Source organism: Lepidochelys kempii, chromosome 4 (genome assembly GCF_965140265.1).
Source record: "Lepidochelys kempii isolate rLepKem1 chromosome 4, rLepKem1.hap2, whole genome shotgun sequence".
NCBI lineage: Eukaryota > Metazoa > Chordata > Testudines > Cheloniidae > Lepidochelys > Lepidochelys kempii.
In genome coordinates, this window is record NC_133259.1 from 108,741,982 (window position 1) to 108,761,714 (window position 19,733).

The 19,733-nt window shown below is 36.9% G+C and overlaps 1 protein-coding gene across 13 annotated transcripts in view; it reads right to left on the reverse strand.

Annotated features, from left to right (window-relative positions):
- Positions 1-19,733, reverse strand: part of SLIT2 (slit guidance ligand 2) — a 424,049-nt gene that overhangs the window by 397,072 nt on the left and 7,244 nt on the right. For all 13 annotated transcript variants that reach the window (XM_073342407.1, XM_073342403.1, XM_073342401.1 and 10 more), the window contains exon 4: positions 4,279-4,350. In XM_073342407.1, the coding sequence (XP_073198508.1) occupies positions 4,279-4,350 (72 nt within the window). The remainder of the gene's footprint in view (positions 1-4,278; positions 4,351-19,733) is intronic.

Genomic DNA, 19,733 nt, shown 5'->3' on the forward strand with positions numbered 1-19,733 from the left:
AAAAAAAAACATTGAAAATTAGAAGTTTTTCTTCAAGCCCCTTAAAAGCACCATCTTTTTCATTCTCACCTCTGACTGGTTCTACTTTTAAAATAGAAAACAAAGCATGTTAACTTGTGACAGCTAAAGAGGTACCAACTTCAATGATGCTAAAAGTAGGTGCTCTCAGAGCAGTTACAAAGAGATATGACAGCAATCTGAAGAACTTTCATCCTCTTTGCGTCAAACATCTTCGGTGTTCCCAGCAAAGGAAATCAGCGGTAGCTATCATGGCAGCTCGCTAGATGAGTAATGATGTCGATCTGACCAGACAACGGTAACCGTAGCAACTGTAACCTGCAATTCCTGCATAACATTGTTGGATTTATTGTGGCAGGGGCCAAGGAGGCCAAGAGTAAAATGAAGCAGAGAACTATGGTGTCTGACACATCTAGTACCATACACTTTAATCATAGCTGGCAGAAATTAATTCAGGAGGAGGAATTTTTTGCAAGGGCTCCCCATGCAGTTTTCTGCTTTTATGCTTAGCTACAAGGATTTTAAACCACTAAGCGGACATCACTAAACTAGGTGTTTCTTATAGTCAGATTACACCAAGACTTTTTCCTTTAAATATGTGAAATGTCTTCTTCCACATATACTTCTTTTCAACTATACTAGTGGTAAAAATGAAAGGTGTATAGTGGACCAAAAGTCTTGGTACCTAGATTAAGTTTAAACTATCCCCTCCAAAGGTTGTTTAAATTGAGCTATAATGACTGAACAAATATTTCTGAAATGTCAGCTCAAGCATGAGGCACTCCCTCATCCCAACTTCTAAATTGTTGAAATCAAAATGTACAGGTTTTGTGCACAGAAGTCTGTATCACGTTCATGCTACCACCTAAAAAGGTATCTTTTACAGCCAAACTCTCAAAGAGCTTGTGACATGGCTCTTGGTATCCTGCAGCAAATGGCAATGCAATGAACTGTGATCTAACAAGCCAAATTAAGTAGTCAAATACTATTTGCCTCAGATAAACCCACTAGTCCGTAATAGTTCTTTATTTTAAAGATACTATTGCTGACGCTAGACAAGTCAGTGTCAGTAGTCATATGGGTTGTTAAACAATGCAGGCTGTTCTTGCGATGAAAAATGCTTTTTGAACAATGGCTTCATACAAAAAAGTTTAAATATTATCCAACAGGCCCCACACTAATGGTATCTATACACTACTATTTTGTCAAAATCCTTATTCTACAAGAAAAGAATTCAAGCTCTTCTTGAAAAATCAAGTAACTAAGAAATTATACAAAATTATTCTCAATATACCCACAAGGTTTTATAATTATCTTTAAAAAACCATTAGTAGGGCCCAAATGGAATTTTTATGCCAAACCATCTTTCCAGTTCAATTCTAAATAGGTTAAAATAGTTTAAGCCATACTGTAAAGTAAAATATTTCCTAGCTTTAGGAGTTTTCTTGTAAGATTATTTTCCTGCAGCATTAACTATCTGAAAAATACAAACTAGATTTCCAAAATAGAGAATATTCAGGCAGACAAAATTATGTACTGTCTCTTTTAAATTCTCAACCTATCACTTTCTTTTACTTACACTTCCCGTCTGTCAACAAGTGCTTGTAATTTTATTACACTGTCCTGTAGTTTATGCAGAGTTGGTATTATTTTACAGAGTTCTGTTAATGGACTGGATAAATGGTAATGCTATTTAAACTAGTCTCCTACTCCAACAAACACAGCTGCAACTGTACTATATTTCTGAGCAAACATCTTGACCTGAACATGCAGTGCTCTCTCAACCCGTCCAAAGAGAAATTGGAGCAGACAGCAAAGGGAAAGCATAACCGGCCGCTGGCGGCAACCAACCATGTCTAATCATAATTCATATACAGTGTACCCTCGCTCTTTTATATGGCATTTAGGCTACACAACAAGCATATGTGCTTCTTCACCTGGCATCTCATTTACAGCCAAGGGCCAAATGGTAATTATCATTCAAGAAGCTGAACAGCATACTGAGAAACACAGTACACACACTAGCATGTTAAGGCTTTTTTTAAAAAAAATTGGGAAAATTAAATATGTAACACTTTTTGGTATACGAGTGTCCATAGACAACTTTGATTCTCCTTTTTTCAAAGAGACTATAGCTCTGTATGTATAAATTTATGAAAGAGTTCCTACATATACACACGAAGTTTAAACAAGAACAAAACAAAAAAAATATACACAACTCATTCCTGGCATGGTGGACAAGCTATATAAAATCCAAAGCCTCCTGATCATGAACCACCAACATACATCATTCCCAAACAAATGCCTACTTTTGCTGTTCTGACTTAATTAAGCATACAGCTAAACTATATATTTCAGTACAGTTAGTGTATTTTTAAAACATGCATATGTTATAACCAGACATTCACTTTCATGGTCTGATCAACAATAACCCTGGGGCAGAAGAAATTTAATACTGTTAAGCCAACCATCTCTTACTTTCCACCAGATTTAACTATGTGTATGTGTGTCCTATATCCAATATATATTTTTTAAACTTATTCTATCAAGTTTATTCAAATTTGAGTATACCTTAAAATGTACATCCATTTTAATCTGTAAATTATCTCATTGCTATTTTAAATGGAATAAGATTGAACAAACACTAACCTAAAAGTGGAATAAAATAGAACATCCTTACCTCTTACCCTTCCTGATATGGAAGTACAAAATTTCAGGTTTAATGTTTCCATGTTTGCTCGGGATTTTTTTTTAAAATGGTTGAATTACTAACTTGTAATATATACTGCACACATACTGTAATATTTGAGAGGTGTGTACTTAATTTTGTTAGATAAAGGAAGGAATTTGCCAGAGCAGAACCCCTTAGCATACTGCTGTCTAGTAATCCAAGTGTTTTATTTACAGAAAAAGCTTTTGATTCAAAAACTTACATCAAAAGCAAAGGCAGATAGTAGACAAGTATATGATAATATGCATGTGGTACAATTTAGCCATTTTAAGACTCTTATTTCATATTAGAAAGGAAGCCAAATGAATCATTTAAGGAAATTAGAACAGAAGTCAACTTCCAAAAGTGAAACCTTCATTATGAAAATTTACCTGAACAACTTCAGCTTCAAGAATATTGTGAACTGGAGTGAATTTGATCAGATAGCTATCCTATCTTCCCTCATTTTCCAACCACACAAGGGAATAATCAGGAAAATATATCCTCCTGACTACTGATTGCTTACTGAGGAATTGAATATGTTAGTTTGTCAAACTATTTTGTCCATTTAACCTATAACAATTCCAGCAGAACAGTCTTATGCGAAGCCTACAATGAAATATCAAAAATGTGTCTTTGAAACAAGCTTCAAATTATGTGCTGTGTTTTCAGAGCTTGCTGTTAAAGTGTCATGCTGTGTTCTCTTCTGTCCTACCTACTATGATTAAAGCAATTAAAGTTACCTTGAAATTTTATTAAAATATATCAGTAGAGACTGCTTTGTGTTAGATAAATAACTTAAGTCTACTTGACATTCATATTGTAAAGAAAAACTAGATTCCAGAACATCATTGGCTGAAACATTCCAATTTAAATTAATAACCATACAATAGAATCAAAAGCAACACTAATAGCAGCTTTATAAAGTGCAGTGTAACTAAAAAGGTTACCATTTTGTACTTTTCATTTTAGTAATCTGTCAGAACAGTAGGTTACCAGTGTAGCAACAGGTATGTAAGATGGCAACACAGATATACTGTAGTAAAAGGACTGGTTTTTAGTCCAAGACATGCCTTATATAAATACAGAACAATATTCCAGAAACAAAAATTATGAACAGCCTTTGTGTAATATCACCGGGCCAACACTTCTAAAGCCATTACTTTTGGCTTTTTTGTGCTTTGTTGAAAGACAAAAAAAAGAAAAAATTAGGGAAAAAGCCAGCCTATTCTTCCACCAAAAGCTCATTTAAATTTTTAGAAGGGGGGGTGTGTGAGAGAGAGAGAGAAAGACAGATCAGAGTTTGTGTATCAGAGATAGAAAATGAAAACACACACTGCAGTTGACAACTGAGAGTAATCAAAGAAAATAATAAATTGAAATAACTTACATTGTTCTTGACAAGGTAAAAAAAGCAGCACACTTCAGAAAAGGACAGATAAGATACCACCTATACACACCCACCACTCATAGATAAAAATATAAAAGTAAACTACATTATGTAGGACTTGCAAGGTTTCCAAAATTAATAATGCATTTTGACTACTTACAGCCTGTATAGTTTTGGAGTCCCCAGAAACAGCAACTCAGAAAGCAACTGAAGATTATTTCTGTTTAGACGCCTTTTGAGAGAAAAAATAAAAAGTTAGGTTATAACTAAGGCAACAGCAATCAAATGCAAATGTTTTGTACCAACATGCCTATGCTATAACAAACTGAAAACAAAGCACAGAAGAGGTATGTAAATCTTGGTCCACTAGTGGAGACATGGTCCAGAAGTAACTTTTACTCAACTTTTACCAGAAAATGTAATCAGCCCATGGTACCTTGCCTTTCATTTTATGAAAGACTATTTTCAATTTAAGGAGTCTAGCTTAATCACCAAGTTGGGACTCTATACCATATGAACAAAAATCAGTACAGAAAGGTACTGTTTTTCCGCCATCTCTATAGTGTGGAGCAGTTGATACAAACATGTTGTGGCCAACAAGATTATCCAAATGCACATTATATACATTGCACACGTATGCATCACTGCATACAAGTTATGTAATTAAAGATCCACACAATGCAACTTGGCAAAGGAGCAGAGATAAGGCTGCCATGGAAACCTTACTTTCTTGACGTCCATGTAATTAAAATCAACTTACACTTTGCACTAAATAGTTTTGAATACAATTGTGTTTCTTATAAGACTATGAAAGTAAATGGGAACATTTGGCATGGTGGAGGGACCTGAAGAACCACCATGTACTATATAGGAGGAAAAACAGTAGCTGGAATCTGGAAGAGATCTCTTCATATGAGGTCTCACTCAGCTACTAACATCAACCCAGCTTAGTCTATAAAATGACAAGTTAAAAACCCAGAGTAGTACGGCCGGAGGTAATCCACTGCCAACTACAACTTAACCATGACATTATATATATAAATAGAGAGATTTACTATACTATATATATTTAGATTCACAATTAAGATAATTTTTGCGATTACAGAGCAATAGCAGCCCTCAAATCAGGTAGTCAAATAATTCATATATGAAGTCCAAGACAATTTAAGAAAAAAGCCATAGGCAAAGCCAGACACACAAACTGGTAAGCCTATTTGTTCGCAAGCATTAGTCCTTATATTGCAATTTACAAAGACTCACAATTTATTCATCCCAGGTTACACTTGCACACCTGCATGGTGTTAGCTGAGGCTCTGTTTTATGGTATTAGCATTAAGATTATGTAAGTCACTAGACACCAGTAGACTGAAAAAGATGTTGAGTGGTGCTTGCACAAAAGAAGATTCTAAATCTTTAGGAAGTTATGACTGCTGTAAGGTACATCTAAATCTTCTTGAATTAACTAAATTCACCTTCAGTTCTCACTGTAATACAGGTTTTTCCAGACAATCATTCTTGTTGCTCCTTCCTGAACCCTTTCAAATTTGTCAGCATACTTTAATTCACTTACTGTGTATGCTCCAAACACAGTTTAAGGCTCCAATCCTGTAAAGAATGCATGTGGACAACTACTCCCATGAGTAGTCCCATTGAACTTGATGGAACTACTTGCTGAAGTAGCACTCAGCAAATAGTTCCATCAAGTTCAATGGAACTACTCATGCAAGTAAAGTTATGCATATGCAAAAGTGTTTCCAGGACCAAAGTGCCTAAGTGCAAATTTGCTGAATAAAACTGGTTTTGAAACAAACAGTGCCAAAGCAGTAGTTTTGGTTCAGTTCTAGATACTTAATTCTGAAGTTAAAAACAAAGCTATTTCCAGTCAACCAAGCATGAGAAGTCAGTCAAACTTTTACAGGCTAAAAAACATTTCACATTCACGTGGCATCATTCAGAAGACATTGGGGAGAATTTGGAAGGAAGACGTTGAGAAAGTGGGAAGGGCAGAATTTAGCACAGCGATAAGTGAAGTGTGGAAATTCAATTTGGGGAAAGAAACGCAAAGAGTTCTGACCCATCACAACTCTTGATCTATGAAATAGGAGCTCTGATCCTACAATTCATGTGATCCAAATTTCCCACTGACTTCAATATATGTTTACAAGGAAAGCAGAGTCAGGTTTTGTATTGAATTACCAAAATAGGTTCATACATGGTATTTCAGCACTTCTGCTTTTAATTCTCACAAAAAACAATAAGCACAGAAGCATAAAAAAAGGATAGCTGACACTTCAACTTCAAATAAATGTGGTTTTAGTTGTGCCTCTCATTTTTTTAAAATGAAGTTCATAACAGAAGGGATACTGTAATTGGAAAGGGTTAACAAAACGTAACTCTTCCTGAAGAGTATAGAAAGAAAACAGGAATGTATTAAAACATAACAGCCAAGTGTTAAAAATAAAACTATTTAAAAAGTGGCAGTTCAGTATTAAGTCAAGCAGCAATAACGGGGGAATAGAAGCACAAACAGAAGTTTGGCCTGTGGTTAAATAAAAACAGAGAAGTTTTTTTTAAAGTTGTAGAATTAATCCTGCAAACCCATATTTATAGATAAAAAAAAATCAATGGAACAACTTGCATTAGTAAGAACAACACACGCGTTCAAGTGCTTGTAGTATCAAGCTTCTAGGACTGTAAGCTATTCAGGGCAGAGTTTTCTAGTCTTGCATTTCTTTAAAGCACGTCACACATTTTGGGGTCATTATAGAATATATATAATGAATCAGTTTCTCCATTTCTGACTTAGAATGTAGGTATAGCAATACTAGTATAGAAATAAGATCCAGTTTTTACAGTGCCATAATATTGATTAATATTATGACAAGGCTTCTACTGTAAAAAAAGTTTATCAGTCTGATGAAACAGACAAGGTGGGTGAGGCAATATCTTTTACTGGACAATCTTCTGTTGGTGAGAGACAAGCTTTCAAGTGCCACAGAGCTCTGCTTCAGACCAGACCAGAATAGGTCTGTAGAAAGCTCCTCTCTTCCTTGCCTCTCCACTGACACGGCTACGACACTGCAAATAAGACAACATGCCAGTGATGATCTTGAGTATACAAGGCTGACATTTACAACAAATATCATTTTAAAAGTAATGAACACAAAAACCCTTTATACTTTTACAGTGATTTCCATAAAAGGATCTCCAAGCATTTTACAAACATTCAGCATTTAAGCCTTGCTAATAGCGTTTATAGTTCACACAGCATTCAAAAATATGTGAGGTACTTTATAGACAAAGTAAATGACACAAATGGTGCTACACAGATCTGACAATTCAAATTTTTTGGACATTAAGAAGAGTGGCCACTAATTATTGAGAAAGATAATAAGGCAAAGGGAGGATAAGAGTGATAAATTTGTTAAGTATACCAATATATAACAGAGACACTGGCCATGGATCCATAGTTAAGATTGAGTTGAATGTCACACTTAAAACAAGAATAGTGTCTTCCCAATAATTACAGCATTTCCTATTTGAGCAGCAAATTGAGAATTTATATTAGCTTTACAGATTTTTTTTAAAAGGATCTTGTAAGAAATTTAGTACTCTGTCAATCCTTTGTCCTGAATTCTTAACCCAGGCATTCTCTAGCTATACAAACCAGTACAGAGGTGGATCTTGAGTAGATATAGTGCAATAGATATCCTTTTTCAAAAACAAAGTCCTCTTTTATCCATTATTCTTCAGCCTCTGGTGAAGAATAATGTTCCTGAAAAGCAATGCAAATAATTAACCACTTTCAAAATGGCTGCCACATCCTATTGTGGTCTGTTTTTTACAAGAAGTTGTTCTTAGCAAATATGGTAACCACCTCTTCTCCTCAGCTCCTTACTGTGCTCCTTTCTGCCTCCTGACAGTGAGGGTGCTAGTATCTTCCTTGATGGCCATTTGGCCTCACTCCCACTGGAAACAGGAGGCAGCAGTGTTGATCTTTATATTGAGGCCACAGGTTGCCCTTATCAATAAGCTATGGTGGACATTTTCAGAGAGCAATTCTTTGAGAGTTTTGCTAAAGGAGATAATTGTGAGCTAGCCTCCACTGAAAGAGAATCTTTCAATTATGAAGATCAGCAAAAAGTTACCCTTAATGCTAAATATGTCTGTTAGAGTAGACTACCTGGCCCTCAGAGGTACTCAAAAGGAAAGGCATAAAGTGAAACTGAGGACTCAGGGGAAAGCACAGGAATATGGCAAAGAGGATGGAGAGGGGAATTTGGAATGTACACTTCATCTACTTTGTGCTGCTCTGACACTACAAACAGCAAGAAATATTGCTTAACTAGCTAGTACATTCCAACTGGTTTGTGCTCCTGCAGAGCAAAACAAAACAGCCACAAGTACCCAAGGGAATCTGACTCTGAAAGTTTAAATTTAAAGTGTGGTTCTTCCAGATGTTAGTGTGGATCCCACTGTAGGTGTGCCTGTGCTTCATACATGTAAGATCGGTTTGTTTTGTTTGCTTAATAGCAGTGACCATCAGAGCTGCACACTTATCCTGTACCTCCTTGTGCTCCTGTGCAAGAGTATAAATGGAAGAGTGGCCGCGACCCTTCCTCAGTTTGTTTGCAATTCAAAGCTCATGGTAGCGGAGGACTGAAAAATGGGGATGGAAGGTAGGACACGGGTTGGACACTGATTAAGACATCTCAGAAGAACCACAGTTACTGAAGGGTAATTAACCATTCTCTTTGTCAAGTATGTGTCAAGTGTGGATTCCACTGCAGTATCCCCTGAGGATAGTGGAAATGAGGAGTATCAGGTGTATTAGTTGAACAGTGATTGTAGGACTACTCTTCCAAATTTGGCATCTGACTTCACAGCTAAGTTCAAGACAACATTTAACATACATCAGTGGGTTAACTGAACACTGCTGCCTTACAGATTTATAATATTTGGCACTTTTCAGAAGCAAGTGGAGGAAGCTGCTTGTGCTCTGGTGGATATTTGGTGAGAGATTCACACCAGCAAACTGGTAACAGAGGAGACGTACCATGTAATCCATTTTGATGGCATTTCTCATCTCAAAGATTGACCTTTAGAACACCCAACTATAGCTCAAAATATATGGGCAACAGTCTGAATGTTTTATTCCTGTCAATATAATAAAACAGAATCCTGGGTACATCTAATGTGTGTAATTTCTTTTCTCAGTGCCAAATGTGGTTTTGAGAAGACAGATCAGCTGAATCATCCGCTTTAAGTTTTGTGACCACCTTAGGGTGGAATTTCAGGTTATGTCCTAGCATCACCCTGTCCCTATGGAATACTCTATAGGGAGATTTAGTCAGAGCCGGAAGCTGTCACTTTGACTGAAATGATAGCAACTAGGAAGACAGAGATGGGGCAAGAAGCAGTCAGGGGCTCAAATGGAGATTCCACGAGTCTCAGGAGGCCTATATTGAGGTTCAACTAGGAGTGGGTTCTCTGGCAGGCCTGGTGTAGTAGTTCTCTAAGGGACTTCACAACTCAGGTGTGAGAGAAGGCAGAGCACAACTGCACAGGTGAGTGACAAGCTGGGGTATTAGGTGAATATTAGAAAGTGAAAGGCCAACCTGTTTTAGATAAAGTTAGAGGATCTTTCGTAGAGGCCTGGACTAGGTAGGTCCAAGGCTTTTTGGGTTGTCCACATTGTGTTTTTCTGGTAGATCATTTCCTGCGTCGTACCAGGATTTCCTGGACCTGCAGGGAGCAGTCTGTCAGTCAGGCTCATTGAACAGCCACACTAAGGTGTGGCGCCGCTGGGTCTGGATGAAGTATGTGGCTATCCAGAGGCTGAAATCACATCTGGATGGTCTAGGAGTTAGATCAGCAGCTGAAGATTGATCTGTCAGGCAGAGGCCAAAATGGAGTCACCAGAATGATCACGGCCTTCTCTTTTGAACTTGGAAAGCATCCTGGGAATCAGGGGAACTGGGAGAATGGTGTACAAGCATGCCTCTATTCCACTGCAGGAGGAAGGCAACTGGTAATTACCTGGGATTCAAACCTCCTCTTGAAAAAAAGTTATAGCATTTGCTATTGCCCGTCATGGCAAACAACTCTGTTTTACGAAGACCCCAAATGGCAGCATCTTATACTGTTAATGATTCAACTGCACCACAAACTGACCAGCATCCCTGACAAGCATGTGGTGTGCAAATTTCCCTCTGAAAGGACTTCCAAGTCAAGAGATCCATGGCTGAAATTGCTCCTAATCAAACAACCGATGTGTCAGCAGGTTGCATGCTTCCAAATAGGCATTTACCTGGCCCACAGGAAATATCTGAGATTATTCATTGCAGAGAGTCCTGGAAGGATTTCCTTGGATCTGCTCTGTGGTTATCCTCACAATTAGCTGGGTTATGTATCTATTCACAATTTTTTCCTTACATCTAATAGTTTGACCAGTATTCAGTTCTTAAAATCTGAAGGTCAACACTATTCGCCACGAATAAATTTAAAAGCATTTGAAAGTTACAAGCATGATCCTGCAGTTGCTTCCAATTAAGGGTAACGACTTGAAAACACAGGACCTAATCCTCAAGTTAAAATTGGCACACCTCACCTACTAGTGGCGTTGAAGAAAGACGTTTGTTGGATTCATTTTAGCCACTGTTGCAAATGACTACTAACTAGGTTCCAGACTGCTTTAATACTAGTTTAGCAAACCAAAAAATCCATCCGTTTTGTCAAATGTTTATTCTGATTATTCAATCCATATTAAAACAGGATGGAAACAAGTTTACTGTTATATCCTAGACTTTCAAACAGCCACTGTTACAAACCTCACTTGCTTACTAATACAGTAGGTAGTCAAAAATGCTATTCTGGAAAGTTTTCAGATTTGCATTTCAGACTGCTGGGCTGAGGAAGAGTGGTACAGCTTCCCTTTAACGTCATGGGCCGAATTCTCCACTACCTTACACTTTCTATATTTTTTTTTGTTGTTTTTTTAAAATGATGCAGAGCATGTGCCAAGTCTGTGTAACGCTGCCACCAGTTTAAATGCAGAATTTCCATTAGAAGTGTTTTATACAGGTGCAAATAGAATCAGATGCAAGTTAATGAAGAATCAGGCCCACATAATCAATTCTACTTTGAATACCAGGGCCTATGCTTTCTTCGTATAAGGTTATCCATGGGTATGGCTCCATTTTACACACACCAAAAAGTCTCAGTCTGGGTCAACTGTTTGCGCTGCAGGGATAAAAATAGCAACACAGATGTTCCAGCTTGGGTTGGAGCCTGGGCTATGAAATCTGGTGATGAGGGTGGGTCTCAAGAGCCTGGGCTTTAGCCCAATCGGGAACTTCTACACAGCTAGTTTTAGCTCCATAGCACAAGACCAAGTCAGTTGGCCTGGGCTCCAAGACTAGCTGCTGCTGGTTTTATTTATTTTGCAGTGGAAATGTACCTTAAGGATATGTCTATGCTGCAATTAAACACCTGTGACTGGCCTGCATCAGTTTACTTGGGCTTGGGTTATGAGGTTATTTAATTGTGGTGTAGACATTCAGGCTCAGGCTAGAGCCCCAACTCAAAAAAATGGTGTACTATGATCAAATATCAGGCAAGGACAGCAGCATTATGGGTGGTGGATGCAGGGGGTGGGGAGGGCGGGAAGAAGTGAGTCAGGGAAGCAGAGGAAAGCAAGCTACAAATACAATACATGCCAGGTGACTGAGATGCACATGGGGTTTATCTAGATCAGGACAGATTTTCAGAGAGAGGAGAGGAGAGGATGACAGCATTTGGAGACAACCTTAAAGTCCTCGGAAGAATAAAGTTGTAAGCCTGAGTCCCCAGGATACTTTTGCATACAACACACACACCTTTACTTTTGCATGCATGCTTGCCCAAGTGCTGCAGATAACCCTTCAACAGTGGCTAGCAGCAGATGTTGCAAAGGATGGTAGAAGAAATCCCCCTAATGGGGGGAGGGGGTAAAGGGGGGGGGGTGGAGAAATCTACCTGTAGGAAAAAGTTTCTTCCCAATGGTGTGAGGGAATGTAATGTTATGAGTCACTGGCCTGAATAAGAGTCATTCAGGCAAGTTCCCATGCACTGGTTTTGGGGGAAAAAAAATCTAAATAGGAATTGCAGATAAAAATATGGAGAAGGATACAGTGGAAATTTTTTAATCTTAAATAGGGAATTGCACTGTAATGTTTCTACATTGTTGTCCTGAAAAGCATGCAAACAGCCTTATTTTTTGCCGAGTAAATATTCTGAGTAGAAACATTAAAGCAGTACATATTGAACAGATTTAAGTGTCAGCTATACAAAGTACAACTAATACTTCTTTGCAGCAAAGTTCTCCAGGAATTTTAAGTTCTGTGCCTAGAACTCACTTAAATAAGCAATATTTTGGAGTAATGTACAAGTTTTAAACAAAACTAAACAATATGTTTTTGAAGAGCCAGAGATGATTTTAAAATGTTGCAACAGTGCAAACTACCCATTTCAGAGGAATTAAAAAAAAGGAGAGCATCCAGCAAACACTGCCACAAAAGATGAGCACAAAACAGATGTGGGAAAAATAAACAGCCTTCCTGACTTGGAATTTGTAAAAAGGTCTGCAAAGAGCAAACAGAACTTCTCACTGCAATTTGACTTCTAGACCTATAAAAAGAGTCCCATGAGAAACGAGACTCTGAGATGAATAAAATGTACAGCTAACAGTAACATGGAAAATTTACATTAACAGTTCATAACATTTCCAAAGAGATGATTTTACTGTAACAGCATTTTGTATTATTCTGAAGTAAAAATTATATTAATCTGAATTTAAAAACCTATTATAATAAAATGTTTAAAAGGTATTTAAATGCTTTGGCCACTATTTAATATTCCATTATTAGGAATACTGTAGATACTGAAAGTATTGCTAAAGCAACTCCAAAAATCTTAACATAGGATAATTCTAGTAGTAATTTTAAAAACCCACAAATACAGGTGCCTCAGTATAATTCCTCAAAAAGAAAAGGAGTACTTGTGGCACCTTAGAGACTAACAAATTTATTTGATGCATCTGATGAAGTGAGCTGAGGGTCACAAAAGCTTATGCTCAAATAAATTTGTTAGTCTAAGGTGCCACAAGTACTCCTTTTCTTTTTGCGGATACAGACTAACAGGGCTGCTACTCTGAAACTTGTCATAGTATAATTCCTACAATTCTTGTAAGATGGAATTTACATTCCTTTGCTAAGTGATTAGCACCCCAGGCTTCCTGGTCTCCTCCCTGCTCCAAGATAAGGAATGTGCTAAGTGTTGCCCTTAAACTATGTAAGATTAGCTAGGAGAAGGATTTGCCACATCCCTGATGAAGAAGGAATAACTTTTTTCCTTCAAGCCTGTTCAGCAACATATTCCATACCTGAGCTCATTACTCTTGTGCTACCTACAACAGATGCATGGAAATACTACCTCTTTGAACACTGACATTTACCAGACTGCTAGCCAAATGAGTGTTTATATAGCCACTTAAACTCTAAAATAGAGAGAGAAAGACCCCAGAAGTAAAGTTTCCAAAATACACAGTTCTGGGGTCTGAAACTGTATTGCTTTTTACTTTACAAAAAGAGAGTTGCCAGCACTGAAGTGTCATCTCACCTATGTATAATGCACTAAGGGGAAAAATGCAATCTCACTGTTCAGTGAATGTAAAATCTAGTTCAAAATAAAGTTTTGCTACTACAAAACAAATATCCAGTGCAACTTCCTTTCAGGCAATAGTTTTAGGGCCAGCCCTACCTCTCACACTGAGTAGTGCCTTACTCCACAGGGAGTTGATTTTCTTGGGACTATTTGAGGACTATCTGAAAAAGGTAGCACGATATGCCTCTTACGGCAAAAAAGTGAAACAAAGACATTTAGTTAACATCACAGTAGTCACATGAATTATAAAAGCTGGAGTAGTGACTCAATGATTAAGTCTGCAAAACAGCAATACTGGGGTTAGAATGGAGACTTACACCACCATCACCAAACTACACAATCTCCTTTCCCTCTGGAATTTCATGTTTATGCTTATTTCGAGATTGGTTGTAAGTTTGAGGTTAATCAGAAAAGCTGCTTTTAGTTACACAGCATTGCTGACTCTTGCAATTGTATTGCAAATTTTGCTATATTTGTTTTTTCCCTAAAGCCCCAGATCCTGGAGTCATGGGATTATGTAAGAATTTCACCTTTCATTGGAAAACAAGTCTCTCTGGAATCAAAAGGGCTAAAATTCTTGAAACATTAATTATAAAGTCTCAAAACTCAAAATGCCAATTAAAAACAAAAATGTAATCTTAAAACTCTCTTGGAGTCTGATTAATGAATGCTTGGAGTTGTCAATACTGTTTATGGTACTTAGAATACCACCAGTTTTTCCTCTTTTGGAAATTATATTACTCTTCATCTATCACAACTCAAATACCACGGATAAAAACTTCAAACTTGTATCATAGATCAATACCCAAAGAAAGGCTAGTATATATACACTCTTTAGCCTGTGCCCATTATCATGGTTGCGAATGTAATACTAGTTAGCAGTGCTAGAGTCATGACTGTTACTATGAAAACTCACTACATTAATTCCCCTAATGCAGTGACCTGAATCAGCTTTCTATTCCAGCTCCACATATTGGGGGAGAGGTGTCTGGAGGAGACACATACTCCTGCATATTAAAAAAAACAAAAAATATAATAAAGTATTAGGTACTACATCAAGTATTTCTCCATTAATAATGTGGCCTCAGATATTTTGGGACCCTTGCAAGAGACATACAGCCCAAACCTTATAAACTCTGCAAGCCAAATAAGAATAGTTAGGGGTCTACATAGCTTATCATGGATCTTACACGTTTCACAGTCTATGTTCTGATGACTACCCCTCACTGATTCAGTTCCAACAGCTGATATTGACCAACCGGGGCTTGTTTTCATCTTATACTATTAAGAAACTTTCCTATTTATTTGAATTAATCATGTTTTTACAAAGTCATATTTTCACTTGAATCATGTATTTTTAAAGGTTATATGAAAACTCAATTTTATGCCTGTACAATGCAATACCTCCTAATGCAGTCCACATGCATTATATTTTAGGGGCTCCATTCTAGTCTCAGACAAGATACTCTTGTCCATATTTCATATCTTGAAGATTCTGCTACTGCACTCAAAGACCTTTGTGCAATATCAGAATTTTAAAATTCAGTGATATAAAGCCATACATTTGAAGTTAGAATTACACCCTTGTTATACAAGCTGTAAACTTGTCACAATTTTACAATTTTTCTTCTGATAAAACTATGGAATAGAGCGAAGTAATGTTCTTCAAAGGAAATCCTACTTTTTCCTTACAGCTAAGCGTGTACCTGAAATAATGTATGCGACAATGCCTCATACATCACCATGGTATCTGAACATCTACAAATTTAAAGTTATTTGTCCAGAACATGAACTAAAAACTGTAGTGACTTAGTACTACTGGGTCAAACCCTCAAGTTTTCATGTAAGTGCTGCCTTCATCACTAGTTCTCAAGTAGCCTGTTCTTAGAAAAAGCTACTCCCCCACCACCTCTCCTTTCCATGGTATTACACTGAGTAGACAACTACAGGCAGATTTACATCAAATACACAATTCCCTAACATAACTGAACGCATGCACACACTTTGATTTAAGTAGTTCTCTACCACTTTTGTTACTCTAGAAATAACTGAATGAAATCTGCCACAAAACAGAATATTTAGCTCTTTAACTTAATCTTTCCCAAGACTGAAATACAGAATATATAAAATGTAAAAAACATATTATTGAAGTTCAGTGAACATAAAAGTTTGAAATTTCTTCATTCAAACTTTTAAACAATCATATTTAAAACTTTACTGTTACAAGACAAATTAGAGTGAACAGACTGCATCCTAGATTATGAAGACAGTTAAGTTTAGTAGCAAAACATCATTCAGTGGTTTCTTTCTACATAAAGTGCTATCGACAACTCCTATGCAAATACAAGTGATTTCTAAAATGTCTGAGCTAGCAGTACTTTGAGTTTGCATCTTATGTTTCAACACTTGGTCTTGCAAACGTTTATGCACTCACGTAACCTGACTCACATGAGTACTCCCTTGAAGTCAATTGACTCATGCAGCTCAAGTTATGAATGTGCATAAGTGTTTGCATTGTCATTTTAAAGGAGTACTTCTGCCCCTCACATTCTGCACTACATCTTCAGAAAGGGGAGAAGTCATAACCACCAATTCTCCTCTCAGCAGCCTGCTGCTTCCCCCAGTGAGCATTTCCTCACCCATGGAAGACATCCTCTGGACATATGGCATGACTTGATCATGATCTTTCCTAGTTTTCCATTTTGGTCAGTAAATCTCAATAAAAGAACACTAGACAGTTGCCTGTTGGAAGATGAAGTCTTGCTCTACTTATTCGTCTTGCATTCTTTCTACTACCGCGATAAAAAACAAAGCCAAAAAAAAATCTACACAGAACACTTTTGATTATTCTTTAATACAGGCCTAGAGAAAGTGATTGTTAGCAATTTACACCTCTTCCTCGGCAACGGAAGTGTCCAGAGTTTACTCCTTGGTACATAATTGAGCTCCATAATTCAAGTATTCCATTAAAAAACCCTCTATAGGCCAGATTCTGATCCTCTCACATGCTCCTTTCGCTCCACACTCTGGCCCCCATGCTCTTCAACTGGTCCTACTGACATTTGTGGGGCTACTCACATAATTAAGGGGTTTCTAGGTACCATTCAAACATTTCTAGCCCTTATATTTGTAAACATGAATCGAGTGTTACCAGGTGTGGTAATTTCTTCCTGAATTTGTTCATATCCCTGAAACAATGGCCGAGAGGCATAAACTGCCCTAATCAAAATGGTCTGTGAACACTGATGCCTAAAACAACAGTTTCCATATCAACAGTTAACTATTTCCCTGCTTATCACTTGAGCAGAAACATCCAGTTAAGGTGCTTACCTCACAATCCTTAACTCCCTCCTCTCAGGCTTTCCGGACCAAAAGCTCCATGTCCCCTCCTAACTGCTAAAATGTTCAGTTTCTATTACTCCCTTGCCCCATTAGATTCTATAGTGCAGTTAGGCATTATCAGTACAAATATCTGTAGCCAACTGAGAACCAAGAATGCAGAGATGGCATAAAATAAACTGCATTTAATATAAAAAGATGGGACTACTCTAATGACTAATTCATTTTTATTTAAACAAAAAACAATTTTTAAGTCTGACGCGGTCATGAAATGTCCACTAGAATGCCACAGAATTTATAGTTAACTTTCCAAAACGTAAATGGGGGTCTTGTTAGAGGTTTGTACATAACACCATATGTGCATAATATTATACGACAATGTTATTTCTTATTAAATGAAACTGTATTACGGCTGGAAATAAGTTCTTAACTGTTTAAATCAAGATGTTATTTAATCTACAATTGTATTGACACTTCATTGGTAGTTTATTTTGTTTTTGCTTTAGAAAGGGCTCAAGAAATGGAATGTTTTCCCTTTGCTCTTCTCCACACAAAGTTTGATTCTGCAAAGTGCTGTGTGCCTTCAACTCCCAGTTATGTCAATGGGATACAAGGGTATCAGCACCTTGCAGAAATGAACCTGCAAAATAGTACTCACACCAGTCCTTACTCTCCCAAGCAACTCCATGGAAGACATGGGTTCATTTGCATAAGGAGTATTTATGAAACTATTGGTCTGCAAGTTCGAGTTGAGCAGCTCATATTTCAGAGGATCTGGAGATTTATTTATCTGGGGAAGGGAAGAAGAGAGGGTGATCCTCTTTGTAAATCGTTAGATAATTACTTAATATATCTTATATGTAATATTTGGAATTCTCATTAAAAACTTTAGCACAACCAAAAGACATTACATTTGACACAGATGATATCTATGTTTATGTAACTAGCTTATAAACAAACTAAAAGTAAGCCACAGCCAATGGCTCGGAGGCACTTTGTTCACAATATTAAAACCGGTATATTACATCAAAAATGATCTGACAGTAGCTAGGCTTGCTCACTAAGAAATGTGGCATTCTACATTTAAAGATTATGCATCCTTAAACACAACAGCCTCGCTATTTTATGTATGAAAAGGGAAACGTTTGACGAGAGTATCCATAAGTTTCCTAAGAAATGGTTTGGGATTCCAGAATCCCAAGGAGATTAATTGGCTGTCAGATAACAATGTGCCTCCATCAGATGGACTTGGCAGTTGTAAACAAAAGGAATTTTCTCAGCTTTTCCTCACAAATATGAAATATTTGCTCTTAGCCAACAGCTGGGGTGATTTAAAGAGATCCTGCATATATATTAGTTTCATTCAAAACTACAACCCACCTCAAAACATCTGACTGGACTGCAGCAGAATAGAAAAAACCTAATACCATTAGAGAAGTAAAAGCTTTCAGACAGAGGACAATATAGTATCTAATTGGGAAATGTATCTAACTAAGTTTAGTAAAAGAAATACAAAGGTCCCAGTTTGTTACTTGAAAAGTGTCATCATAAAACAAAACCTCACAGTTAAAAAAAACCAATACCTGGATGTTAGTTGCACCTGTCTTGAAAAATCATTTTCATTGATTAAAAACTTAAATAACCATGTTAACGTTTGTAAGAATTTGCTTAATATTCCAAAGCAAAGAAACTTATATTTTACATTCTATCAAATATTTAGATTCTTATTCCTGGTGCTCACACAGGTAACATCAGTTAATCCATTTAAAAGAAGTCAGACTCACTGATCAAAATTAAACACATCATGATTTTGTATTTAAGAGTCTTATATTGGAGAAGATTTTCAAGGAATGTAGCACAAAAATAAAAATAATATTTCAAAGAGCTAATTAAGTTTACCATAAGAAGGATCCTTACTATAGGATATTCAGGAATGAGTAGAATTATGAACTACTTTGACTGTAGACAATTCATTGAGTTTATTAGTTGAGTAACATCAAATCAATTATTAAGACACTGACCTTCTGAGGTCTTTGACTAAGGATAAGTATGAATATTTCAATCTTACAGTACAACCTATACTGCTGTTCCATTTTCTGAGGTTAAGGTCCAGAAAACAGATTTAGGAATATTTTAAATATATGTTCTGCATATTACCTCTCATATCATAAGAGCAGAAGTTCTAGGGTTTACTAGCCCCTTGACCTTGTATAAAATTCTAACACATTTTTAAAGATACAAGTTCCTTTATAAAATAAGGCATTAAGAAAGGAAATTATAGGTTTTTTTCGATTGCTTTGAAAAAACTTGACTATTCAGTTCTCAAATATACTAGTCAGAACACATTACAAATTTCTGACAGAGCAGCAAAATTGTTACATGATAGCATTTTCACTTTGCAGGTGCTGGCGGGAAACTCATTCCTTACAAAAAGAAAAGGAGTACTTGTGGCACCTTAGAGGCCAACAAATTTGAGCATAAGCTTTCATGAGCGACAGCTCACTTCCAATGAAGTGCGCTGTCGCTCACGAAAACTTATGCTCAAATAAATTGGTTAGTCAAGTTTTCGTGAGC